Here is a 27,471-nt window from a genome sequence, read left to right as displayed (position 1 = left end):
AGCTTTCACGTATTTCACGGCATATTCAACCTCTGCTTCGTCTTTACAGGATGGCTCCGCATTGGCACTCAGGAAGCACGTCGAAGAGGAAGCTCGCGACCTTAGTGGCGAAGCCTTCTCTCGCTTCATGGATCAACTTTACGACCGCATTTCGAGTCTTCTGGAAAGCAACGACGTGGCTGAGAATCTCGGTGCGCTTCGAGCGATTGATGAATTGATAGACGTTCCACTTGGGGAAAGTGCCTCTAAGGTCTCTAAGTTCTCAAATTATATGAGGACTGTTTTTGAAGTGAAACGGGACCCGGAAATTTTGATTCTGGCCAGTAGAGTTTTGGGTCATTTGGCAAGAGCTGGTGGGGCTATGACTGCTGATGATGTGGAGCGCCAGGTTTGGCTCTGTCCTTCTAGTGCTGTTCTCATATTCAATGCTTCAGGTGGCAAATTTTCCCCTCTTGAGTTGTTGGTTGACAGTTTCCTTTCCTGTTTAGGTAAAAAATGCACTGGATTGGCTTCGTGGTGAAAGAGTGGAATACCGCCGCTTTGCAGCGGTCTTGATTTTGAAAGTAGGCTTTCTATCAATTTCTTTGTTTCTAAGGTGTTTGAACCATGTAGAGTTTTTCTGTACTTCTTGTCAAAAATCAAAATTTTTATTTGAAATATGTGAAGTCTTAAAGATTTTAAACATGACTTCAATATTGACAAGAAAAACCTTCTTTCAACATATAAATAGACATTGTTAAATGTTTTAGTCTAGTATCGGTAGAGACATCTAATGGACAATATTCTCTTTCGTAGGAAATGGCAGAGAATGCTTCAACAGTATTTAATGTTCACGTGCCAGAGTTTGTTGATGCCATATGGGTTGCATTAAGGGACCCTACATTAGCAGTCAGGGAGCGAGCGGTGGAGGCTTTGCGTGCTTGCCTTCGTGTTATTGAAAAGCGTGAGACACGTTGGCGGGTTCAGTGGTATGTTGAGCTATTCACAGTTAGTTAGACAAAAAGTAGTTTATTTGCTGACAAAAATTTAGAGCAAATGACCAATAACCTTTAGGCTTGGCATCCAGGAACTTGTTCAGATAGTAGTGCAAATATAATGTGTAAAGTACATTGATACTCAGAAGAATTGTAAAATGGTTAGCACAATGAACTTGTGAAGTTACAATGAGCCCCTTGGATATTTTCGATGACCATTTGGAATGAGAAATTCTCACTCAGTCAATAGAGTAATTGGTTATGCCATGCTGATCCCTGTGTTTTTGCACCAAACATTATTAGCTTCAACTAGGCGGGTATGCAGTGTATATGGTAAGAAAAGAAAGGGAATACACATAAGTAATAATGCTTTTTATTAAGAAGCTGGTTTGAAGTTTGTTTTTTGTAATTTGAAAGTGAGAGGAGGTCTTTAGAACTAAAAGTTTGTTTTTGTAATTTGACAGGAGTGCTTAGCTAAAAGCTATTTAAGAAGTCAATTGAATCTGAAAAGGAAGCAAACTTCCTGTGATTATCTAATGAAAATTTTGGGCAAGGGTAATATAACATGTCATGATTTGCTTGCATAAAAGAAGCAAGCTCAGAACCAATAGTTTACAGTAAAATTGATAAACTACAGTTTAAAGGTAATTATGTTAGAGATTTATGCACGTGGACACATGTTCTATGTACTGGTGAATGTATTGCCGATAAGTTAGCAAGAGAAAGGGCAAACCACCAATATCTTGTTTTTGCAGCTCCTCTTCATTCTCTTCTCATCCTCTCAGCCTTTTTTTTACTATATTTGGGTTAAGTTGGATACTTTGCTGTGTGGTTTCTTTCTTGCTATTAATAGAACCTCTACTGTTAAAATAATAATAGAAGATGTTAGAGTACCATATTTTCTTCCTTTTTTATTAAAGAGGGGATTTTTTAAATAGAACCAGATGGAGGAACAATGAGAAAGAGGAAAGGTAGTTTTCAGCTATAAGAAATTGGCCCCTTCCTTTGGCTGGGAAGATCATGTGGCAAGTTTCCTTTGCTATTATTCCTTGATGTATCTGGAAGAAAGAAACCAGGAAGTTTGCCATGATGAGAGAATATCTTAGAATATTTTCTTTGGTATTTTATCAATTATTTTTCTTTAGTGGGTCTTATGGTTGTGTTGAAAGAACATTGTGGTGCCATGATGAGAAGATACTAGAGGCTTATTCTTTCTATTGTCCCACTAGTTTTTTTTTTTTTTTTGATTAAAGTGCGTATATTGATAAAAGAGAGAATTACAAACCTAGCTAAGGGCCTGGCTCCACAACAAAGTGTTGGAGAGACACACCCGCTTTAGCCTGGGAGTCTGCTAAGTGGTTAGCAGAGTGTGGAATGTTTTTCCACAAACAATTTAGACCAGAAAGTAAATTACAGATTTCCTTGAACATATCCCAATGCCGCCAGGGGGGATGACTATGATTTGCACACCAATTGATTATAACTGCTTAGTCACCTTCAATATAGAGGGTGCCAGAGAGATGGGTAGAGAAGACCTTGAGCCCATGCAGAAGTCCAGCAAGTTCTGCGGTAGTAGAGTCTGACCTGCCAAGGGGGGCAGCATATGAGAAGAGAAGTTCACTATTTTCATTATGAAGAACACCACCAAAACCTGCAAGACCAGGGCAGCCTAGCACTGCCATCAAAGTTGAGCTTGATACACCCAGGAGGAGGGGGGGGGAGGAGTCCAAGAGGCCATAGTAGGGGGATGAGCTGGATGAGACATCTTGGCAATAGTTAGCCAATTTCCCCTGAAGTTTGCTGCACTGAATTTTTTGAATTCTTTTTTATTTAAAAGCCAAACAGAGACTTGGCTTGCTATTTGGTTAGATAGGACCTCAATAGAGCAGGACTTGAATTTGAATTTCCTTTTGTTTCGTTCTTTCCAGAGAGCCCAGATAATATGCCCGATGCAACAAGATATAATCATTCTGCCTAGCTTTGGTACTTGTGAGTTGACCGGTGAGAGGATAGTGTCAGGCAGATTTCTCGAAGCACATAATTGGAGGCCAATTTTGTTTAGAAGGGCTGTCCAAACTTGGTAGGCAAATTGGCATGAAAGGAGGACGTGGGGTGCTGTTTCTGGGGTATTTATGCAAAATGGGCAGTGATGGTCTAAGATTGAGGTGCCTCTACGAATTAGAGCATCCGAGGTTAATATTTTGTTTCTACAGGCAGACCAAATGAAGACTTTGGCTCTTGGAGGGGCTAGCAGATCCCAAGCATGAGCCGTTGGGTGTTTTGGATGATCTGGGAGATTGTTTAGGAGAGCATAGACCGAAGATGAGGAGAAAGACCCTTTTGGATAAGGAGTCCAAATTAGAGTATCATCAGATGCGTCCATTTGCCTTCAAGGAAGAGTGAGGAGAAGTTGTGATGCTAGGAGAGCTTCTTCATCAGTAAGATGCTTTCTGAGGTTAAGATTTCAATCTCCATTTCCTGATAGACTATCCGATATACTAATCTCTTGGTTACCAGCGAGGCCAAAGATAACTGGGAAGCTATTTTTCAGAGGTGTTTGTCTAACCCACCAGTTATTCTAGAACTTTGAAGTATTCCCATTGCCAATATAACATTTGGTAGCTATTTTGAAATTGGGAAGTAGTTGAGCAAATTTTTTCCATGCAGGTGAGAGAGAGCGGATTCTCCCTCCTTCTATCCACCAACCAGAGGAAAGATTTCATTTTTCCTTGACGAAAGCCCTCCAAGGCAAATGATGATTCATGTTATATTTCCAAAGCCACTTAAGCCACAAGGTATAGTTCATTGTGGACATGTCTCGAATTCCCAGCCCACCTTGCTCTTTTGGTTTACAAACCTCCTCCCATTTGACCAAATGATATTTTTTTCGCCATTAGGACCTCCCCAAAGGAAGCGTCTTTTAATGAGCTCAATTTTGTTCTTAATAGATGAAGGGCAGTGAAACATGGACAGATAATAGTTGGGGATTCCTTGAAGACATGATTTGATGAGAACTAATTTGCCTGCTTTTGAAAGAAATTTCCCTCTCCAGGTGGCAAGTCTTCCTTCAAGACGTTCAATGACAGGGTGCCAAGAAGCTTAGAAGGGAGACGAGGGGTCAGAGGAAGACCCAAATATGTTTCAGATGATCGATCAATGCGGCAGCCCAAGAGTTAAGAAGGCCTGGTTCTATATTGTATCCTGAAATGAAGGATTTTTCCCAACTAGTTGATATACCCATTGTCCCACTAGTTGATATGCTGTTAGCACCCTATTGTGGAATACGCCCCCCCTCCTCGGACAATCAAGCTCAATTTTGAATTGGAGAGTTTAAAAGGCATGATGGATCTATTGACCTCATTTTCTCCTGGCCTTTTGGTGCTACCTATGCAACTGATACTGAGATTTAGGCAAGCCTGCAGGGCCTGTTTATGCTGCAGTCATTTCACCAAGGCCTTGAGATTGAAGGAGACTCCAAATCTATTCAAAGGCGAGGTCCTCAATCTGTTAAAAAATGTGCAAAAATGCCATGGAGGCTTCTTTCTTGAAAGCCAAGAGATGACCTGTAAAGAGTCTCCTTCTATAATAAAGATGAAAAATTATTGCTTATATCCGAATACCACGTTGAAGGGCACAAAGTTCTGCTTGAGTAGAATCACATTGGCCAAAGGGTGCAATATACACTTTTTCTGAATGGTCATGAATGATGCCTCCTTTCGTGGGGCTTGGATCACCCATGAGCTCTAGTCAAAGTTCAACTTGAACCAACCTTCAGGAGGTGGTTCTCACTGCCCTGAATGAGGGATCACTTGAATTGATGAAATTGCAGCATCACGCCTATGCATCCTCAGGATAGAACCTAACAAGATCTAAGAAGCGGATAACTTACTCATCCAAAAAGATTGTAATGAAGAACCATATAAAAAGCCTCACAGATATACCTACTTAGAATTAAAAGATAAAAAACCTCACTGATATACCTACTTAGAATTAAAAGTCCTATTATTTTACTCTTTCCAAAACCAATCACAGTCGGAAAAGAAGATTGCCATAACATCTGACCTTGATTGGAAAGAGTTTTTTTTTTTTTTTTAAATCTGGACCTTTTTTCCCCCTAGAACATTAAGAATAGCATTAATAGAAAAGTCAAAGAGTACAAGACAATAGCCCATGCTGAAATAGGCCAAAGCTATGAAGACCACACCACTACACAGTTACAAAATAGCATACATAAACTAGCCAAAAAATAAATAAATCAGCTAGAATCAAATAGATAAACAACACTTTCAACAAGCCCAAAAAATGAAACACCTTTCCTAGCAAGCACATCCACAGTGCCATTCATACTTCTCACAACATGTACCCATTGCAACTGAAGCCCCTCACAAAAATCAAAAGCATCATCATGCAACTGCCAAAATCGCCATGGTTGTTGATGCCTATTGAAAACCAGCTCACAACAACAACAACGTCACCTTCTATGACAAGGGGCAAGGTAAAATGCTGCAAACCACATAGTAAAGCGTGAAGTCAGCCTTTGTAGAAGCAAACTCATTGAGTGTGGCAAAATTCACCATTATAATCTGGCGCAAGTGGTCCTGGAAGATACCTCGACCCTCTACGGGGCTCGGATTCCCTTGAGAATCTCTATCAAAATTAAGTTTCAACCACCCCATCTAGACCATGAAAGCTGAAAAGTAGATTGAAAACAGACTGAAAACCAAATTTGAGAAAAATTGAACCCCATGTGGACCAAGCAAACATGTGATGTATGAAAAAGTGATCAATTGTTTCCTGAAAATCACTGCACAACTTAACAGTTCAATTTAAAAAAATTTGACCCCCTCTTAGTGAGTTGGTCCACAGTCAAGATGCGACCTTTGGAGGCTCACTATAAGAAATATCAGACCTTTGGGGGGGAACCAGCAATTTACTGACCCAAGAAGAAGCTTCATGATCCAAAGGAAGATTGGGGGAAGCAGATTCATAATAAGAAGATACTGAACAGCAGCCAGAGGGGTTAGTTTTCAAATCAATTCATCAGTCCCTAGTCTGCTAACATATTGTCTCTTTAAAGGGACAAAAGCCGACCAACTTCCCTTACTTCATCTTCCCTTAAATTCATGCAAAAATTAAATATCCAAGAGTCATTAATAAAAACCTGTAACACTAAAAGGCTTGATTCCAAACAAGATTAAATAGAGACTGAAAAGCCACACTAAGGGTTTGTCTTGTAGCCGTTCATCATACCAGAATCGAACGACTGAACTATCCTGGACTGAGAACCAAAGCCTTTGGATCAATTAGGACCTCAAGTGATGAATACTCTTCCACAAACTTGATGCTCTGGGAGGCAGCCGTGAGGAATGTGAGTAGCTGTATTTAACTTTCAAGTAATTGCCTTCATGGAATATTCCTCTTGGTTCCAAAAGCGCAAAAGCCATTTAAGGAGTACTCTCTTCATAAGAAGGATAAATCTAATATCCATTCCACCAGACTTTTAAAAAAGACAAACCTCCCCCCTTTTGACTAAGTGCCATAAAAATTGACACTTAAAGTTCAATCCTAGAACTGTTTTATATTGTACTTGGAAACATGTTCCAAGATCAGCTAATCACTTAGCCGATGCTCAAGCAAGGCTTTTTCCCTCCAACACCTTGTTGTGGAGGAAATGTCTCTTTAACTTCAAGGTTTGTAATCTTTTTCTTCAGTAATACATTCATACTTACTACTAAAAAAAAAAAGTTCAATCCTAGAAGAAATTGATGTAGGACATGGAAGGAAAGAGAGATAACAAATAGGAATTCCTACCAACGTGGAGGCAAGAAGCATCCTCTTGCCCGTAAGGCTTAACAACTTATCTGTCCAAGTCATGAGCCTCATCTGTAATCTGTCCAATGCAGGAGTCAAAAGGTGCTTGTTGGGCCTGCTCGAAGAGAGAGGGAGACCAAGATATCGAGTGGGCAAGGAACCCACTTTGCAACCAAGGACTTGGCAAAAATGGTCTCCAAATGATATGGAGGACTAACACCATTAAGAGCTTATTTGGACCAGTACATTTTTGACCTGAAACTAGCTTATAACTTGATAAGAGGGCCATAATGGATATCATCCAATTAAGGTCACCTATAGATAGGCAAAGTGTGTCATCTGCAAATTGTAGTAGAGGGGTGGTTGGAAAGTGAATTAGAGACGAAGGATGGATATTATCTTAAGGTCGCTTATAGATAGGCAAAGTGTGTCATCTGAAAATTGTAGTAGAGGGGTTGGAAAGTGAATTAGAGATGAAGGATTAGGTTGCAGCCAACCTAAAGACTTTTCTGTTTGAAAAGATAACAGCTAAAGCCTCTCTCCTTGCATTGAGCAACATGGGGGGCACCCTTACCGAAGTCCTCTTGCACCCTCAAAAAAGCCTTTGGTAGCTCCATTAACTAGAACAATTTAAAAGATGCAAAGGATAAGCAAATAGGAATCCGAAACAACTTCTGTGACCAAAATCCCATCTTGCCCCTAATGCTATCCAAAATATCTAACTAACCTGTTTTTTTCATGTCTAATTTAATCAAAACCCCTGACTACCTACTCTTATGGAAAGAGTGTAAAAGTTCATGAGTAGTGAATGTGGAATCAAGAATTTGATGACTCTTTATAAAACTTTGACTAAGACTAACTACAAAATGCAGGATCCTACTCAATCTTATTGATAGGACCTTAGCAATCAAATTGTACACACTGGATTAAAGACTGACCTCTATACACATTTTTTTTTTTTTTTTTGTAATAAGAGTTATAAAAGACACACCCATAGCCTTGGAAGTAACTCCATTTCGATGAAAATTGTCAGAAAGTGCCAACTGATCATTTTTAGAAAAAAAACTAGCATTTTTTTGTAAAATTCAAAGGTAGAACCATTAAGTCCAAGGCTTTCTCTAAGGACATGGAAGATATAGTGGCTTCATTCTTCACTAGAGAAAATGGTTGCTCTAGAGATTCTACATCCGTTTGAGAATGTCTGTTGAAGGAGAGGTTGCCTCACCCAGGCCTGTTAGGCCTATCATCAGAGTTTAATTCTGAAAAATAATTCACTAAGGTGTCAACAATCAAATTGATTTACGAGAACAAAAACCCATTGACCCTTAATGAGGTATCAGGTTTTGCCGTCTATATGCTGAACCAAAAGCATGAAAAAACCAGTATTTGATCCCCTTCTATGAGCCATTGGAATCTGGCTTGCTGCTTCTGGTGAATGCGCGAATAATGAAGTCAAGTTGCTCCTTAGATGCAGTTCTATGAGCTAGTTCAGCCATTGTAAGTTCACGATCTTCCTCTGTTCAGTCTAATTGCTGTAGTGATGCTACGAGATACTCCCTTTCGAAGCTTGGTATTGCCATATGTAGTCCTTGACCATGACTTAAGCTTCAAATTCAAATACTTATGCTTAAAAAGAAGATAAAAGACGAAGTACCCACTGAAGTCTTCTTGAAACCATCTTCCTCAAACTACTCTCTCTCAATGCAAAAAGGAGATGGATCCCGTGAAAAAAGAACCACAGTCAAAAAGTATCAAAATAGTGATCTGAAACAGACTATGGAAGACAAGGAGAATCGGAATTCAGGAAGGATTAAAACTGATCTCCAGAAACCTAGAAAATATCAATCTTAGTTATAATGGAAGGATTCTGATCATTTGTCCATGTAAATTTGCCTCTGGAGGAGACTACCTCATATTACCCCTCAAGCAGATGAAATGAGAGAACATTGCATCTATGGTTAAGTGTCTTTTCTTCATTGCCACAGATTTTGCATAAGCTATCTGGTACTGTTTGCCCTCTTTTACTTAATTCATCTCAAGTTAACACTTTTCCATAGTTGCTGTTGATACAAAATGGAGGACCTTCTTAGGCCGTATTAGCTTCCATGGACAATCAGTTTCAATGGGTGAGGGAGGTGGGGAATGAGATGAGATTAATAAGTAGCAGTAAGCTACAGTAAATGGTCCAGAAAGTTGTTGGGTTCCATGACAATGAATCCTCTCGTCGTTTACTGAGGAACAGTCTTTTCAGCATTGGAAGTAGAGTTGACATCTCATTTGCCTCATTATCTGTAAATTTCTTCTAAATTTGTACTAGTCAACATAATTGTTCATTTTAGTGCTAGAGTTTTTTATGGAGACATCTTGATTTTTCACAAGCCTATAAACATAAGGATTCTGTTGCATGAGAAGGTGGAAATCAGCTTCTATTGTCTTCTAATAACAGAACTGGGTTTTGGTTGATGCCCCTTTGAGTTTACTGGTTCAGCTTAGAATGTTATGCTGTATCTTTTCAATTATATCTCCCAAAGATGTGGAAACTCCTGCATTCTTGTTTCTCTCCCAAACCTTCCATCGATTCCTCCTGATCTCTGGAAAACTCCATGTATATGTTCGGAATAGAAATTCTGAGTAGGAGAATGGCAGGGAAAGCTGAGTTCCAAACTTACTGAGTACATACTCCTACCTACCTCCGGAAGGTGTCAATGGCTTTGTGGTGACAATGCTTGCTAGTTGAGCACGGGCTTCCAATTCTCTCTCTCTCTCTTTCTCTCGCTCTCCCTTTCGCTCTTTCTCTCTTAGACTTGTGTGAGAAAATTATTTGATAGTCACCTTATGTTTACCTTTTAGTTATTTTGGTATTATCTCTACTCTCTAGAATGCTCCAGGAACTAATGTTGCTTGACCTATTTTATTCGTCAGAGGGATTTATACCTTGACCTTAAGCTGATAAATGTACATCACTCAAAATTATCCCCCGTAACTCAGTTCTTCACTTGTTATTTATGCATTCTCTTGATAGTTGTTGTGAGCATTAACTAAACTATGCTCCTCATATTGCTTTGGTTCCCTCAGATATTTCTTTTCTGATTTTTATTGTACTACTGTTAGGTACTATCGCATGTTTGAGGCTACACAGGATGGATTGGGGAAAAATGCTTCTGTCCACAGCATCCATGGTTCACTGCTTGCAGTTGGAGAGCTTTTGAGGTAGTTTGGTGTCTATTTGACTTTTTAACCTTTTTTGGCAATAAATCATTTTTTTTGTTCAATTGGTGTTCAGATAAATCTTTAAAGAAAATTTATGCTAAATAACTGTTCAAGCATATCTTTTCATGAAAAAACTGTTCAAGCATATCTTATATGATAGGCGTTTGGATCTTATTTAGAATCTGTCTTGTCAGGAACACAGGTGAATTTATGATGTCAAGGTATAGAGAAGTGGCTGATATTGTCCTCAAATATCTAGAGCACCGGGACAGGCTTGTCCGCCTGAGCATTACCTCATTGTTGCCTCGGATTGCCCACTTCCTGCGTGATCGTTTTGTTACAAACTACTTAAAGGTTTACAAACTTCTTCTACTTGGACTTGGGTGAGAGATTATGGTGTACTGTAGTACATATGTCCTTGTATGAGTGTTGATGGTTGTTATATTGATATGCTATGAATTTCATTTGAAGCAAAAAATGTTTACAATGCAAAGCGGCTGGCTTCTATAATAGTTTACCATTCTTTATGCTTTTGATGATCAAACATCAATATAATGATTTGGGTTGGAACATTAAGACACAAATAATAGAACACACATTCTCGAAGAAAAAAATAATTAGAATGCAGAAGATCTCAACTGTTCATTCTAATTTACAGATTTGCATGGATCATATTCTTGCTGTTCTGCGGATTCCTGCTGACCGTGCTAGTGGATTCGTTGCTTTGGGGGAGATGGCTGGTGCTTTGGATGGGGAGCTCATCCATTATTTGCCGACAATTACCTCACATTTGAGTGATGCAGTATGTGTTGAGCTATAGTTTCTGTTCCTTTCTGATTGTGTTGTGTTTGTATTTTTTATTTTTTCTGTCTTTTGTTGAGGTCTTTTGATAGGGATGGGAATAACCTGATTTCAGGAATGTTGGAGGTTGAGTTCTTGGGGAGTGGGTGAATTTTAGATGGAAAAGTTATTTCTGAAGTGGGTGGGAGATCTTTTTTGGAACATTTCCCTGTTTAACTTTTAACCACGTTTGAAATATACTCTTAATTTTTTCAAATACATACTATGAGTTACTAGTGCATATGTGATTATTTATTTTGATGATGAGAGTTTTATTGAACAAAAGGAACGGAGGAATTATATGGCCGGGAAAGCTGCCACAAGAACAAGCAACAAGTAGTTAATTATTACAGCACTACACTGTGGTGGTCTGTGATCGTCAACATGAGCTAATTTTATTTATTTATTTGAAATGATGGTGAATTTTATTAAGAGAAGCTCAAACGAGCAGATTACAAAGGGGGGAAGCCTTCCCAAACAATGAGAGATTGGTAGGAGGCTCCGAATTTTACCAATTTATTAGCCAAAGAATTGGGTGATCTAGGAACGAGGTTCCAATTAGAATGAATAGATGACACAATGTCAACAATACAATCAGTGATAGGCCAGTGGCGCCAAAGGGGGGAGCTATCTTTTGAACACCAACTGATGACAGTCTTTGAGTCTCCTTCAATACACAGCTTGCCATGGAGACACTCTTTGAAGATTTGGAGGCCGAATAGAAGAGCACTCACTTGAGCAGTATTTGAATCAGCAATGTCCACTGGTCCTGCATAGGAAAGAATAGGGTCTCCACTACTATCTCTGAAAACACCACCAGCTCCAGCCGGCCTAAGACAACCTAAAACACTGCCATCAAAATTGAGTTTGATGCAGTCACAAGGGGAAGGATCCCAGGTGGCCATAATCGGAGCCTTGCAAGGGCCCGCCGTATGCGCTATCAAACCCCAATTTGCCCGAAGGGAAGCACCCGATAGAGAGGCAAAATCCTTTCTGGTATGTAACCAATTCGAGATGAGGCCTACTGCATGAGAAGCCGTGCTTTCCGGGGTACTAGCCTTGGAGTTGAATCTCCGGTTATTACACTCAAGCCATAGGAACCATGGGACATGCGCAAGGCATGCCAAGAGAATTAACTTGCCCAACCTAGGAAGGCGGATCTCCATAACCATCTCATAGGTGCCAAAGTGGTCCTGATGTAGCTCCATTTGGAGTAATCTTCAGAAAGATCTTTATCCAGACTTGCCAAAAAAAATCACAATGTAATAGAACATGCTGAATTGTCTGGTCGCACACACCATAGAGGGGACAAGTACGATCTGGGACTGTGTAGCGTCTGCTATGGAGGTTGTCAGAGGTGAGGATCTGTTTCCTTATGGCCGTACACATGAAAAATTTGATTTTGCTAGGCACTGAGAGCTTCTATGCCAAGTTTACCTAGTGCTCATGCATACTGTAATCTTGCTTTTTGATATGAGAGTAGGCGGATGCAATTGTGAATCGACTATTATTTCTGGGCTTCCATGCCAGTTTATCGACTACATGCTCACGGATAGTAATGCTGCTGAGTCTGGAGAGGAGAGCAAAAATCTGAACTTTCCTCATCATTTTATCCCCGGTGAAAAGTGAGGCTCCATGAGCGGTTTCTCCAAGAATCTGCCACTGAGTAGGAGAGATCCCTCACCACTCTAGAGAGGCCCAGGAAATCATCGGAGAGGGGGTGGGGGCCACAACATTCATCTGACCAAAAGTGGAAGGTCTGTTCATTACCTGTATGAAAAGAGGTTGCATCTCTGAATACTGGGAGGAGCTTTTGAATTGATTTCCGTATTGGGGGTAGGAGGCGAGTGATACCACCCTCCCTCCTCCGGGCACCCGAAAATTGAAGGTAGAATCTGACCATATCTCTCCATAAGCCGTTATGCTTGACATTGAAGTTCTAGATCCATTTAAGCATATGGGCATTGTTCATCTCCTTCGTAGGCTGGATGCCTAAACTACCCGGATTGCGAGACATGCAAATATCTTTCCAACTCACTAAATGATATCTGAAGGTGTCATCTGATCCTCTCCAGAGAAAACGCTGATGGATGGCGCCAATCCTGTAGCAAACGGAGGCCGGATAATGCATGAAGGATAATAAGTAGTTTGGCTATCCTGCCAAACAAGATTTGAGGAGAGTGAGTCGCCCCGCAATAGATAAAAACTTGCCTCTCCAAGTAGCTAATCTCTTTTCAAATTTCTCAATAAGGGGGGACCAAAGCGTCGCCAAAGGCCGAGAGTCAAAAAGTGGGAGTCCCAGATATGTAACTGGCAAATTCCCCAATGAGCACCCCAAATAGTCAGACGAGTGAAATAATCGAAAATAATCGAAAATTCAATCAGAAAGCTCTCCCACGGAAAATTCTTTGTGATCTGATTATCAGTCAAGTAACCTCTTGAGTTGTCCAACGCAAAGAATTCTACAATTTGAAAGGGACAAACATGCGAGGAAATTGGCGAAATGTTGCAGGTATGTCTAAACCGACAAGAGCCCCTGAAATGGTTGAATGGTCCATACCCCCTCCTGGGCACTTAAAACTAAATTTTGATGGAAGTGCTGTTGGATGTCCGGGACCGGCTGGTTTTGGCGGAGTTATTCACAATGAATAAGCCAATCTTATCTTCACATATGCGGGTCCAATTGGTGTATCTGACTCTACTAGTGCGGAATTACATGGGTTGTACAACGCTCTGAAACTTTTCAAGCAAAAAAAGGAAGGTGCTCTCTTAGTTGAGGGAGATTCTCAAGTCATTATCAACTGGTGCACAAAGCCATCCAAACCTCCTTGGCGTCATTGGGAGTTATTTGAGGAAATCTGTATGTTAATTTCTGTTTTACATTGTACTTGGAAACATGTTCCAAGATCAGCTAATCACTTAGCCGATGCTCAAGCTAAAAAAGGCGTTTCCCTCCAACACCTTGTTGTGGAGGAAATGTCTCTTTAGCTTTAAGGGTTGTAATCTTTTTCTTCAGTATTACATTCACACTTCTCAAAAAACAAATAGGGAGAACCGCCCGGAGAAATTGAGCGTGCCGTTTTAGGCATGGAAAGTGAGAGGGCGCCAGGCTCTGATGGTTTTAATGGAGATTTTCTAAAAATATTTTGGCCCTGGCTCAAGGAGGATATCTTAGCAATGATTCATGACTTCTTCAGAAATGGTGTTACCTTTCGCAATATTGGCACATCTTTTATCGCCTTGGTTCCGAAGAAAGCTAGTGTTGAGAAACCGGAGGACTTCCGACCAATCAGTCTCGTCACAAGCGCTTACAAGATCATTGCTAGAGTTTGGCTCACCGTTTAAAAGTTCTTCTCCCAACTGTCATACACAGAGGGCAAGGAGCTTTCCTCAATGGAAGAGAAATTTTGGATTTCACTATGGCAGCACATGAACTTATTGATCATTTTCGGTGTAACAAGGATCCCATAATTATCCTGAAACTTGATCTAGAAAATGCCTTTGACAGAGTCAATTGGATCCTGCTCGATGAGATAATGGAAAAATTGGGTTTTGGCGAAAAATGGAGATTTTGGATCAGAAATTGTGTGGGCTCGGCCTCTTATTCTCTCCTCCTAAATGTCTCAGTTTGTGGGTATTTCAAAGGGACTAGAGGAATTAGACAGGGTGATCCGCTCTTCCGCTTCTTTTCAATATGTTTGGTGAATTTCTCTCTGCTATGTTTTACTTGGTGGTCAATCTTGGGTGGCTTCCTCCTACTAGTACCCAAGGGGCCTTCAATATTCCCATCCTATAATATGCAGATGATACTATCATATTTGGAATCGATAACATTAATGGAGCCAGAAAGATCAAAACGGTTTTCGGTCTCTTCGAGTTAGCCTCTAGACAAAAAGTCAATTGGGAAAAAATCTCTCTCATGGGTTTTAATGTTACCCCTGAATTCCTTGCAGAGATGGCAAGTATATTCAGTTGTACAACAAGCCACTTACCTACAACCTATCTTGGCCTGCCATTATTCAACGTCCGCATTTGCAAAAGTCTTTGGAATCCGGTGGTTGAGAAAATTGAATCCCGGCTAGCAACCTAAAGAGGGCATTTACTTAGTAAGGCTGGGAGGCTCATCCTCTTCAAGTCTTGCATTGCAGGTATTCGAAATTATGCACTATCTTTTATGCCCTGTCATACATCCATATGTAAGACTATGGATAAGCTCAAAAGAAGATTTCTATGGAGGGGATCAAGTGATGCTTTTAAATATCATCTGGTTAGATGGGATGATGTCTGTTTGCCAAAAAATATGGGTGACCTGGGGATTCAGAAATCCAAGGATATGAACCAAGTACTGTTCCTAAAATGGTTATGGAAATTCAATACTCACTCTTCAAATATTTTGGAAGGAAATAGTTCTTGCCAAACTTGGTGGTAACGCTCATTGGTGGATGTTATGGGGTAATCGGAGAGGTCTATCTTCAATTTGGAGAGCACTATACCTACTTCTTCCAATTTTTTCTTCTGCCAGTAGATTCTATGTTGGAAACGGTAGATCCTTCAAGTTTTGGGATGATCTATGGATGGAGCAGAGCCGCTATAGAATGCCTTCAAAAGCTTGTTTCTCCTCTCTACCCCTAGAGATATATCAGTGGCCGATGCTTTTGAGAGGGGTGGTATGAGCCTCCATCCCAGAAGGGGTCTTTCGGATACGGAGGCGCTGGTGGCCAGCCCCTTGATAGACTCTGTAATCTCGGTTAAAATTCGTCCTTTGGTGGCAGATAAGCTCATTTGGTGGCCGGACAAAAGAGGCACTTTCTCGGTGTCATCTACATACGGATTCATCAATGGCTGGAATCCGTCTCAACCAGAACATGAGATCTATTTTGTATGGCATCTTTGTGCTCCTCCTAAGATAAAATTCTTTATGTGGAGTGTCAGCTATAGCAAGATTCTCTCGGCAGACGTGCTTAGAAGAAGAGGTCACCCCTCAATTGACCCCCTGTGTCCTTTTTGCAACACTGATGCCGAGACCACATGTCACATTCTACTTCAATGCATCTTCTCATGGAAGGTGTGGACTTCCATTCTTAGCATGTTGGGGTTGCAATTCTTCATGGCGGCTGATCTGCTCTCATTCAATAAGTCACTCCTTGGTACTTCCCTTCCTGGCCTCGAAAAAGTGATGCTCTCTGCTTGTGCTAGTTTCATCCCGTGGGGGCTTTGAAATGAACGCAATCGAACGAGGTTTGATGGAAAAAGTGAAGTAGCTGATCGTGTCGCGGACCGAGTGGTGGGACATATTTCTTCTTGGCTCCTGGCTTAAAAGTTTTTCTCCTCCTTTGTGGGTACTCCTATACGTGAAAACTGGAGTAATTTGGCTATGATGCACTCTAGGACAAAGGTCCCGATTATGTAGGAATGGATCCTTCCTAAACCTGGTTACCTTAAGTTGAACTTTGATGACTCTTCTCTTGGTAATCCCGGGATTTTTGGATTCGGAGGGGTTATTTCGGATCATTCTGGCAACCACCTTTTCTCATATGCCGACCCTTTATGAATCGTTGATTCTACGTCTACAAAGCTTCATGGCCTCCTCACCAGGCTCCGTGTTTTCAAAGATAAGTGCAACGGTCCCTTCATATTGAAGGGGACTCGAAGGTGGTCATTGGATGGTGTGAGTGTGCATCCCCTCCCACATTGTGCCATTGGGACATGTTTCAGAAGATTTTTGAAATTATTTCACTTTTATCTTGTATTTGGTCTTACATTTCGAGATCCCCAAATTCGGCAGCAGATGTGCTTGCCAAACAGGGAGCTACCCTACAATCGCTGGTTGTCAGGGATCTACTTCTTCTTCTGTAATTTCTCTTGTCTATATAAATACATTTTTATTAAAAAAATAGGGTGAACCACCCGGAGGTGATTGGCAAGGAGGCGTGCTATCACCTTGTAGGCACTGGTGGTAAGACTGGTCAGCCGGAAATCAGGTGGAAGTTCTGCCCTTTCTTTTTTAGGGATGAGGGCAATAAACAAAGCTCTGATGCTCTTAAATCTGATGCCATACTGATAGAATGAGTGAACCATGTAGGCAATGTTGTTTCTGATGAGGGGCCAACATCGACAATAGAATTCCCTGTTGAAACCATCCGGGATTGGAGCGCGATCCATAGGAAGACCAAGGGCAGCTTTTTCAATTTCCCTATTGGAGAAAGGGAGGTCGATGAGGCTAGCTGCAGCCGAAGGAATGGCCTAGATATGAACCCTTTCAAAGAATGGGCGGACTGGCTGGCAATTAGAATATAAATCTGCAAAAAAGTTCACCAGTGAGTCTGAAATAAGGGATTAATCCGAGAAAATCTCACCATTGACGCTGAACGTGGTGATGCAGTTGGCTCTTCTCCGTGTAGAGGCGACTGTGTGGAAAAATTTAGTATTGGCATCCCCATCGGCGAACCACTTAAATCTTGCACGCTGCTTCCGGTGCTCTAGCTCACTATGAGCGAAGGACTGAATTTGCCCTTGGATAGCATAGATAATATTTCTTTAAAAAAAAACTATATCTAGATAATCAATCGACATATGTTATCATCTTGAAGTTTAGAAAGCAGATTTCATGACCTTTCCTTTATATATTTATTGAAATTGTGGACTTATGTAGACCATTGATCACTTTGAGGGCCCAGACCCCTTGTGGCACCTAGGTGTGTGGTCCCAATCTTTAGCTGTCTCGTCATGTAGGAATGGATCTCCCTTCACCCTTGTAGTGGTTGTGAACCTCGTATTTAGTTCACTTCTCAGGGTATTTTTAGTCCTTGTATTTTTCTTTACACCAAATTTACTTTGTAAGATGTCTCTATCTTTTAAGCAATGTTATTTAAACACGACTCGGTCACCGACCCAAAGATGAGAGTTGGTCAGGTCTGCTTGAACTTGATTCAACCAATCATGATATAACTACAATTTTTTTTCCAATATATATATATTTTTAAAATTAGACTAAGGGAGGGTCTAGTCTGACCATTGAACGTAGAGGTAGGGGCGGGGAGCACCCTCTCCTTATTCTGGTTGCAGACAGAGGACGGCCCCCACCTTCCCTCACACATTGATAGAATGGGGATGGAAGGGTTTTGACTTCCCTCCCTCCTTTTTTCTTTTCTATTGGGAAGAGGGATCTGCAGCCTGCATGATAGAGGTAAGGATGGGAGATTCCTCCTTCATTGACAAAGAAAAGGGTGGAGGAGAGAGGCGCTGGCTTCTCATCTCTTGTCTGTACAGTGGGGAGGGGGGGAGGGCCACGACCTCTCTTCTCCCTTTTCCTTCATTAATGAGGGATCTGCGGGGAGGATGGAGGGCCTTCCAAATCATTGCTAGAAGAGATGGCGAGGTGGCCTAAGCTTCTTTGTCACATGGTGGAAGGTCCTTCTCCATTTGATTGGTTTGCTGGTCGGTACTGGTTTGAGTCTGATTATACTGCTTTTAAGTTATTTTTTTTTTTTTTGAAATGAGCTTTTAAGTTATTGAAAGAATAGTTTCATGGGATCAAGAGGAAAATGCAACAATAGTACAGAGTAAATATTATATCTGCAAGAGTTTCTGTTTGCAAAATAAGATGGTGGTTCTCCATTTGTGGTGAGCATGCATTTTGAGTCGCAGGGCAGTGACAGTTTCGGTTTGAAAAGCTCATATTTCGTGTTGCTACTGATGATTCTTTTATGGGTGATCATAGATTGCTCCACGGAGAGGACGGCCTTCGCTTGAGGCCTTGGCTTGCGTGGGAAGCTTTGCAAAAGCTATGGGACCTGCTATGGAACCTCATGTTCGTGGTCTGCTTGATGCTATGTTTTCTGCGGGTCTTTCTCCTACTCTAGTAGAAGCTCTTGAACATATAACTGTCAGGTTGCTTGTTATTTCTTTTTGCTGCCTGTCTCCCTTCGCATATAATTCTTTCTTGTTGTTTTGATAACTTCATGGTTAAATCTTCAGCATTCCATCTTTGCTGCCAACTATACAAGAGCGTTTGCTGGATTCCATTTCAATGGCCCTTTCCAAATCACTTTATCCTCAGGGAAGGGCTGGTGCTGCGGGTGCTCGGACGCATATTGTGACAAATCCTCCGCATATTTCAGATATTACTGGGCCACCCCTTGTACAACTTGCTTTGAGAACCTTAGCTCGCTTTAACTTTAAGGTTGGCTCATATAATTGATACTTCTTCTCTTGCTGATGTTCTTGATTGTGCTCAAAATAATCTATTACCAATATAACACTTGAAGTTGGAAAATGGTCCAACTGGATGCCTGATGATGTTAAAAATTGTTGATTGTGTGTACATGGATGGCTTAAACTGAAGAAGTTGATGGTTCATTGTTTGGATTAGGGAGTTGCCCATTTGAAAGACTTGGGCTTATATTTTTCTACAATTAGGCAAGTCAGCATGTGCTGAGGCCGGCTCAATGTTTTCATCAAAGCATTCATGAGAATCCTGTATCTCCTTGCCTTTGGAATCTCTCTGGAGCTAACTTTTTGTTTGTAGGGCCACGAACTTCTTGAATTTGCTAGAGAGTCAGTTGTTGTGTATCTAGAGGATGAAGACGGTGCAACACGAAGAGATGCTGCTCTCTGTTGTTGCAAGTTAGTCGCAAACTCCTTTTCAGGATGTATGGCATTTCGCTCAAGTAGGTCGCGTAGACCTGGTTCGGGAAAGCATCGCCGCCTTATTGAGGAGGTATGTATTAGTGTCATTTTGAAGCCAATTCTATCTTTCAAAAGAGGAAAAAAATGAAGCTTGGAGCTAATATTTAGAGATTTTCTGACTTTTGCTTTTCTACTAGTTTTTTTGACTTAACTGAATGCTTAAAAACCTATTTGGGTCTACAGGTAGCCCTGCAATATGTTGTTAATCCTGCTGGTTCATGTTTCAGATTGTTGAGAAACTTCTGATTGCTGCTGTGGCGGATGCTGATGTTAGTGTGCGACATTCGGTTTTTCTTTGTTTGCATGGAAATGTAGGCTTTGATGAGTTTTTGGCACAGGCTGATAGCCTCACAGCTATATTTGTTACTCTAAATGACGAGGTATTAGTTCTTCTTGCTATGATTTTACATGCTTGCTTTACAACTGCTTGAACAAATGATGTCCTGGATTTCTTGTATATGAATAAAACGTGTTCGCAGTTATCATATCAATAGAAGAGTTCAACATAAACAACAATTTCTTCCTCTGTTTCTTCTTTAGCAATGCTTCATTCCTTACACATGAGAATGCTATCTACATTTGTGAACATCACATAGATTAACAAAAAAAGGTTTTATTGCATGTAGTTGCTTGAAATTTTTTGATGTTTCTTGTGTGTAAATCTTTTGATACACTTTTTCCAAAAGTGTCATTTTGTTTTGAATAAGGTGTGAATATTATTAAGAGACAAAATAGAACAAGTACAAGTTAAGGGAACTTCCCTGTTACAACAAGGGATTGAAGGGAGGTTCCCATTTTGACTTGGTTGTTAGCAAAAGCATTTGCAGAACAGGGAATGTGAATCCAAGTACGAGGAAGGTTGGAGGAAATGGTACATATGCCATAATAGGTTCCCAATGCCTCCAGGGTGGTTCCTTTGCTTTGGTGCACCAATCAATCACAATTTTGGAGTTTCCTTCGACAATCAGTGGCTCAGAGCATCGGTCACGGTAGAGGGTGAGACCATGGAGGAGGCCGGCAAGCTCAGTAGCTGTTGAGTCTGATGTTGCAAGGGGTCCAGCATAAGCAACGAGGAGGCCGCCATCGGAGTTGTGGTTGGTTCCATCAAAGCCAGCAGGCCCAAGGCATTCAAGGGCTCTACCATCGAAATTTAACTTGAGGACTCCGGTTGGGGGGAGGGGGGTGACCGGCCACCAGGCACCAATTGTTTCTCAGAGGTGTACCCTAAAAGTGCTAGAATTCCGGTTTAGTGAGGAGCTGGGAGGAAACCTGGCCAGCAACAGATTCAGAGATCTCCTCAGCACTCCTGAATTTGCATTTGGAAGTGCTGGTTGTGTCTCTCCTTCCAAATGGACCATGGGATGAAGCATTGCAGCAGGTAAGGAGCATCTTACCAAACTGTGGTAGTCAGGTTCTCAACATGGATCGGAGCATAGATGAAATGTCATGAGTAACACATGATTGTCGGTCAATTCGGTGGAGCAGCAGAGACCAAACTCCCCACGTGTAGGGGCAATGGAGGAGGGTATGGCCGATGGTCTCAATATAAGCATTTCAAAGTGAACAAGTAGGTGAGGAGAGGAGTTTCTGCGGCGCAGCAAGTTGTTTCTGGTAAGAATTTTTTTTGAGGCTGGCCATCCAAAGGAAGAATCTAACTTTGGGAGAGGAGGCAAGGCGCCAGGCTAGTGCAGCTGGGTTTTGGTTAGCTGTGGAGTTTCCTCTATGTAGGCGAGAGAAGGCAGAGGAGACGGTGAATCTGCCTCTCGGATCAGCCAACCAGATAAGCTTGTCTGGGATGTGGGGGCTGATCTTGATCAAGGCCAGGTCTGAGATTAGGTAGGAGGCTTCAGATGTCTCAGCATCAGAGAGCCCATGTCGAAGTTGCCGTCCTAACCACCATTGCCCTACCAAGTAACAGCTGCAGTTGAGGAAATGCTGGTGGTGATAGTGGTAAGAGCATGATAGGAGTTGCTGAGAGGTTTGTCTCCGAGCCCCTAGTCTGACCAGAACTTTGCTTTCATTCCATTTCCAACAAAGCACCAGGTTGTGGAGGCGAACTAAGGGAGCAAAAAGAAGAACAATCTCCAAATGGGTGAGAGCTGGTTGCAGAGGCCGCCCCTAGTCCACCAGCCATCATCTTTCCTTAGCTTGGCTGCAACCATTAGTCTCAAAATCTGGTTGGGCGCCATGTTGAATATCCAAGTTCATTTTAGAAGGATGGCTGAGTTCATGTCAACAGTAAGTCTGACGCCAAGGCCCTCGAGATGGACATGCTTACAAACTTCAGTCCTGCGAATGAGGTGGTATTTGTGCTTACCCTTTGGGCCCTTCCAAAGGAACCGCTTCTTCAATGATTCAGTGTGATGATGGAAAGTTGCTAGACAAGGGAAGAGGGAAAGGAAATACTTTGGGATACCCGCCAAACAGGATTTGATGAGGACAAGCTGTCCGCTTTTGATTACAACTTCCTTCTCCAAGAAACAAAACGGCTCTCTAAACTTTTCCATGATGGGGCTTCAAGAGTTTTTGCGATTTTTGTCAGGAGGGGCTAGGTACTTGCCTGGGGGACAGACGACAATACACCTTAGGTAGATGGCATTTGATTGAGGTCGACGTTGCTAATGTCTTAGCCCAGAATTGTAAATTTTTGTCGGCGGATTTACTGGCCCGATGTCAGCTCGAATATGCTCAGGAGGGTTTTAGCTACTTGATTTGATCGAAGGAGCCAAACCCAAAGTAGAGGGTATCATCAACAAATTGGAGGAAGGGAATGTTAAGGTAGTCCTGGTTGAACATAGGAGCAAGCCAACCACAACGTTTGGCTGAGTAGATCCTTGCTGAAAGGTACTCAGCCACAATGTTGAAGAGGAAGGGGGAGATGGGGTCCCCTTGCCTGATGGCCCTAGAGCCTCAAAAGTAGCCACATGAGGTGTCATTGAGGATTATGGAATATGAGGCCAAGGACATGTAGCTCCGGATCCAGAATCTTCAATTTTGAAATCCCATGCGCATGAGAAGGTTGTCGACTAAGATCCAATTCACTTGGTCGAAGGCTTTCTTGAAGTCCAGCTTAAGGTGATCCTAGGGAGCCTAGACCGCTTGAAAAGGTCTAGTATATCATGTGCAACCATGATGGAGTCCAAGATGTTTCTTCCACTTACAAAAGCACATTGAGCATGGTGGATAATTGAGGGAAGTATAGATTTAAGCCTTTGGGTGAGTAAGCGGGCGATGACCTTGTATGGGCTGGACACGAAGCTGATCGGCTAGAAGTCATGGGGTGTTCTACATCTATCCTTTTAGGGACAAGGGCAATGAAAGAGGTCCCCATGGCCGATGGTTTTAGTTTATTTTCGAAAATGGAGAGAGGAGAGGAGAGAAAATGGAGAAAGGAGTGAGAGGAGAGAAAAAGGAAGGGAAGAATGAGAGATGAGCAGGACGAAGTGATTATCATGAAGAAGGAGAACGAAGAAATGAAAGTAATTACAAGAGTGGAGTATCAACAAGGGATAGAGGAAGATCAAAATCGACATCAAGAAAAAGGAAAAACTCTGGCATTTGAAGATGAAGGCAATGTTCAATGAGAGGCTGTTATTCTACCTGCAAACTGTTTGTAACAGCTGACATCGTCCAAACCTAGTTCCTAGATCAGCCAATTCTTTGGCTGATAAATTGGCAAAATTCGGAACGTCCCAACAATCTCTCATTGTTTGGGAAGGTTTCCCCCCTTGTAATCTGCTCGTTTGAGCTTTCTCTTAATAAAATTCAGCATTATTAAAAGAAAAAAAAACAGCTGACATCGTCCAAACCAGCAAAGGAAGATCCCATGGATATTATTTTTCAATATTAATGATGACCTTGAGAGGATTTTACAGAGATTTCAAGAACAATGGGTTGACACAACTTATGGTTCTAACTCAATTGTGGATTCATTAGTGCATCAGGGTCTGGAGAGCGTCTTAGTTGGCGATTTTTTTCCTTTTGATGTTCATTGGTTGTAATTTACTTTCCCTTTTGTTTGGCTGTTGAGCTATGTGGCTGACCTTCATCTCATACTCTTGTTTTCTTTTTCTTAATGAATTTTTCAAACAAAAAAATCATGACTGTCTTAAGTCGGAGTGTAATGCATTTTTTTTTGAGAATCTCCTTCCTCAGTTTATTGTCAATCACATCTCCTTCTGAAAACAATGATTCACGAAATTTTCTGTGCATTGCTTTTTTAGATGATATCCTGCAACTGTTGTTTTACAATTGGCATCAAGTAGATTAAATACATATGTGGAGCTTCTATGTTCTCCTATTTTTGTTTTTAATTTTTGAAATTGTATTATACTTTTGCTTGGATGTGCAGAAATAGTGTATAAAATGAAAACATAACAAACGTTCAGGATAACCTAGGAGTTCTACTTTGTAAATAAGGAAACTTTGTTGCCGTGTTTTTCTTTTTTATATTGGAACAAAGTGTTTTTCTTCAGCTGCCATTTATAGTACATTTATCAAAATATCCTGGTTTGGCTACTGTTTTCTATTTTTTAGTAAATGTCCATTTGGGGTGGAGGATGGGGGGCAGACAAGCTGCTCAGGGATGTGATTATTTGTGTCTAAGATTCTTATTTTCTTTCATTGCTGCAGGATTTTGACGTTCGAGAGTTTGCTATATCTGTAGCTGGCAGATTATCAGAAAAGAATCCAGCATATGTTCTTCCAGCACTCCGTCGACATCTCATTCAATTGTTGACATATCTGGAGCACAGGTAAGTTGGTATTCTAGTTCCAAAAAGGTTTGAACTCTGTCCACAGAAGGTACATCTGGCATTGATTTTACTGCTCAAAACATACTTCCAGATGACTCCGTCCTTCTATGTTCACAGCTCAGATAGCAAATGCAGAGAAGAAAGTGCAAAGCTGTTAGGGTGTTTAATTCATAATTGTGAGCGACTGATACTTCCTTACATAGCACCAATACACAAGGTTTGCATAACTCTTTGCTTCTAGTTGAGTATCCTTTCTGTTGACTTTCATCTAAAATGTTGTTACATAACTTTTACTATTGCAGGCACTTGTGGCAAAGTTGTGTGAAGGCACCAGCTTGAATGCTAATACTGGGGTTGTGGCTGGAGTTCTTGCAACTGTTGGGGAACTTGCGAGAGTGGTGAGTCAATGACATAATCTTTCATTTTTTTTCATTGTGACTTCTATTTTTGAATGTTGAGAAGAGCTCTGACATAGAGCTGTTTCCTTTATTATTACTATGTTAGAATGGTAAGAAGAGATTGAAGGGACACCCAATGTCATTAGATGCACACATCCTTCATGGTCTTGTGGCTGCATACACTCTGATCAGCCAATAATTGATGGACTTTTGTCTTGGGATAGTTTGATTTTTTAATTCCTTGTTGTAGGGGTTCCTACCCATTATAATTGAGTGTATTGTTTTTTTGAATTTGGATTGCATGTCTTTTATGTAGGCCCTTTTTTTTAATGAAGATGTATAAGCTATTAAAAGAGTAAGGAGTACAATACCTAGCTAAAAAGGGCCTTCCTTCACAACAAGGTGTTGGAGTGAAACACCTAATTTAGCCTGAGTGTCAACTAAATGATTAGCTGACCTAGGAATGTGCTTCCAATTACAGTTTAAAAGAGAAATTAAATTACATATATAAAAAAAATGTCCCAGTGTCGCCATGGAGGAAGAGCTGACTTCGCACACCTGTTGATAACAATTTTAGAATTGCCTTCAATGCAGAAAGGCCCCACTAGATGACTATTGAAGATCTGCAGCCCATTAAGTAAACCGGCGAGCTCAACTGTGGTTGAATCTGAGATTCCAATTGGCCCCATTAGATGACTATTGAAGATCTGTAGTCCATTAAGTAAACCGGCGAGCTCAACTGAGGTTGAATCTGAGATTCCAATTGGCCCAGCGAAAGAGAAAAGAAGAGTGCCGTTATTGTTATGGATAACTCTACCAATACCTGTAGGGCCTGGGTATCCAAAAGCGCTTCCATCAAAATTCAATTTGTTGTAGCCCATCGGAGGGGGAGACCAAATTTCCATAATCGGGAGACGAGGAGGATAAGACATGCCAACTATCACCCGTCAATTCTCTCGAAAGTCTTAAGCCGTTTAGATTTTGGAATTCCTTACACAAAAGGATCCATGTAGAAACCTGGCCAACAATATTTTCTATCAATATATCGCTAGGGATAGATTTTAAATTAAATTTTCAGTTGTTTCTTTCTTTCCATAATACGCAAATGATATGACCAACACAACAAGAGATAAGTAATTTCCCGAGTTTTGGGAGGCTAGCATTAGTAACTGGGAGGATTGTAGATGAGAAATTTTGAGAGGGGCAGTACTGGAAACTGATTTTGTTGAGGAGGCTAGTCCATACAATGTGGGCAAAATTGCAATGCGAGAGGACATGGGTGGCTGTTTCTAGAGAAATTTGGCAAAACGTGCATAAAGGGTCCTAGACAGGGGTTCCTCGTCGGATTAGAGAATCAGATGTGAGGATTTTATTCCTACAGGCGCTCTAGATAAAAAAATTTGCACGAGGGGCAAGCAAGGTCCATGCGATGGCTCCAAGATGATTGGTTTGTGGGCAGCTCAGGAAATTAAAAACAGAGGAAGTGGAAAAAGTACCTTGGGTGCAAGGTGTCCATATGAGAGTATCGGGCACATTTCGGGGGCTTATCGAGGATAGATAAGCGATGAGGTTGGATGCCACTAGAGTGTCTGAGCTCGAAAGAACTCTCCGGAGATTTAAGTTCCATCCTCCAGAATCGGTCCACTGGTTAGAGATATCCCCTTTTTATTTCTGTTTTATAAAATTCTCATCAGTTCAAAAGATAAGTAAGGATGGATCTTTGTTGCCAAAAATATCTTTTTATTAGTTATTGGAAATGATGATTAGTTGTCTTATCAACCAATTACTGATGGACTTTTGTCTTGAGATAGTTGATTTGTTAATTCCTTGTTAGGGGCTCCTATCCCATCATAATTAAGTGTAATGTTCTTTTTGAATTTGGATTGCATGTCTTTTATGTAGCCCCTTTTTATTTCTGTTTTTCCTCAATAAAAATTCTCATAAGTTCAAAGAAAAGTTACAATGCATCTTTGTTGTCAGAATTTTTTTTTTAATGAAGATGTATAATCTATTAAGAGAGGAAAAGTACAATACCTACCTAAAAGGGCCTTCCTCTAGAAATATCTTTTTGTTAGTAATTGGAAATGATGATTAGTTGTTGATTTCCTATTATGTCACAAAATAGAATTACTTTTTCCTTTATAAAACTTAGTGTTGATGGTCATCTTCTGTCAAGTTTTTTCAAGTGGGAAGTCCTTGAAAGGAATGATGACAATGCATTGCTTTATTCTGGTATTCTCTTCTTATTTTGGGCATGTGGATACTATGTAGTCATGGTTGAGAGCCTCTTATGGTGGCTCAAAGTCTTTCCTATTGATTTTTCTGGTCCTCGTGAAAACTGGAGCAATTTGGCAATGATGCACTTTGGGACAAATGTCCTAGTCATGCAGGAATGGACCCCTCCTGAACCCGGTTACCTTAAGTTGAGCTTTGATGACTCTTCTCTTGGTAATCTTGGGATTTCTGGCTTCGGAGGTGTTATTTCAGATCTTTCCGGTAATCAGCTTTTCTCATATGCCGACCCTTTAGGTATATCCGATTCTGCGTCAGGTGAGCTTCATGGCCTCCTCAACGGGCTCTATATTTTCAGAGACAAGTGCAGCGGTCCCCTTCACATTAAAGGGGAATCGAAGGTGGTCATTGGTTGGTGTGAGTGTGCATCTCCTCCTCCGTGGCGCCATTGGGACATCTTTTGGGATATTCTAGAAATTACCTCAGTTTTATCTTGTATTTGGTCTCACATTTCGAGATTCGCAAATTCGGCTGCAGTAGTGCTTGCTTGCCAAGCAAGGAGTT

At 41.1% G+C, this 27,471-nt stretch overlaps 1 protein-coding gene across 2 annotated transcripts in view; it reads left to right on the top strand.

Annotated features, from left to right (window-relative positions):
* LOC137951937 (serine/threonine-protein kinase TOR-like) overlaps positions 1 to 27,471 on the top strand; it is a 103,177-nt gene that overhangs the window by 275 nt on the left and 75,431 nt on the right. For both annotated transcript variants that reach the window (XM_068798934.1, XM_068798935.1), the window contains exons 2-14: positions 50 to 388; positions 489 to 563; positions 796 to 968; positions 9,897 to 9,995; positions 10,190 to 10,349; positions 10,654 to 10,797; positions 18,556 to 18,725; positions 18,813 to 19,017; positions 19,363 to 19,554; positions 19,751 to 19,903; positions 24,156 to 24,277; positions 24,395 to 24,494; positions 24,580 to 24,675. In XM_068798934.1, the coding sequence (XP_068655035.1) occupies positions 50 to 388; positions 489 to 563; positions 796 to 968; positions 9,897 to 9,995; positions 10,190 to 10,349; positions 10,654 to 10,797; positions 18,556 to 18,725; positions 18,813 to 19,017; positions 19,363 to 19,554; positions 19,751 to 19,903; positions 24,156 to 24,277; positions 24,395 to 24,494; positions 24,580 to 24,675 (2,028 nt within the window). The remainder of the gene's footprint in view (positions 1 to 49; positions 389 to 488; positions 564 to 795; positions 969 to 9,896; positions 9,996 to 10,189; positions 10,350 to 10,653; positions 10,798 to 18,555; positions 18,726 to 18,812; positions 19,018 to 19,362; positions 19,555 to 19,750; positions 19,904 to 24,155; positions 24,278 to 24,394; positions 24,495 to 24,579; positions 24,676 to 27,471) is intronic.

The sequence above is a fragment of the Aristolochia californica genome, unplaced genomic scaffold, assembly GCF_029961685.1.
Source record: "Aristolochia californica isolate CCGP_79_NKW_82.1479 unplaced genomic scaffold, dmAriCali1.0.hap1 SCAF_15, whole genome shotgun sequence".
In the NCBI taxonomy this organism is placed as follows: domain Eukaryota; kingdom Viridiplantae; phylum Streptophyta; class Magnoliopsida; order Piperales; family Aristolochiaceae; genus Aristolochia; species Aristolochia californica.
Note: the sequence above shows the minus strand (reverse complement) of the source record. Positions and strands in the feature narration are given on the sequence as shown.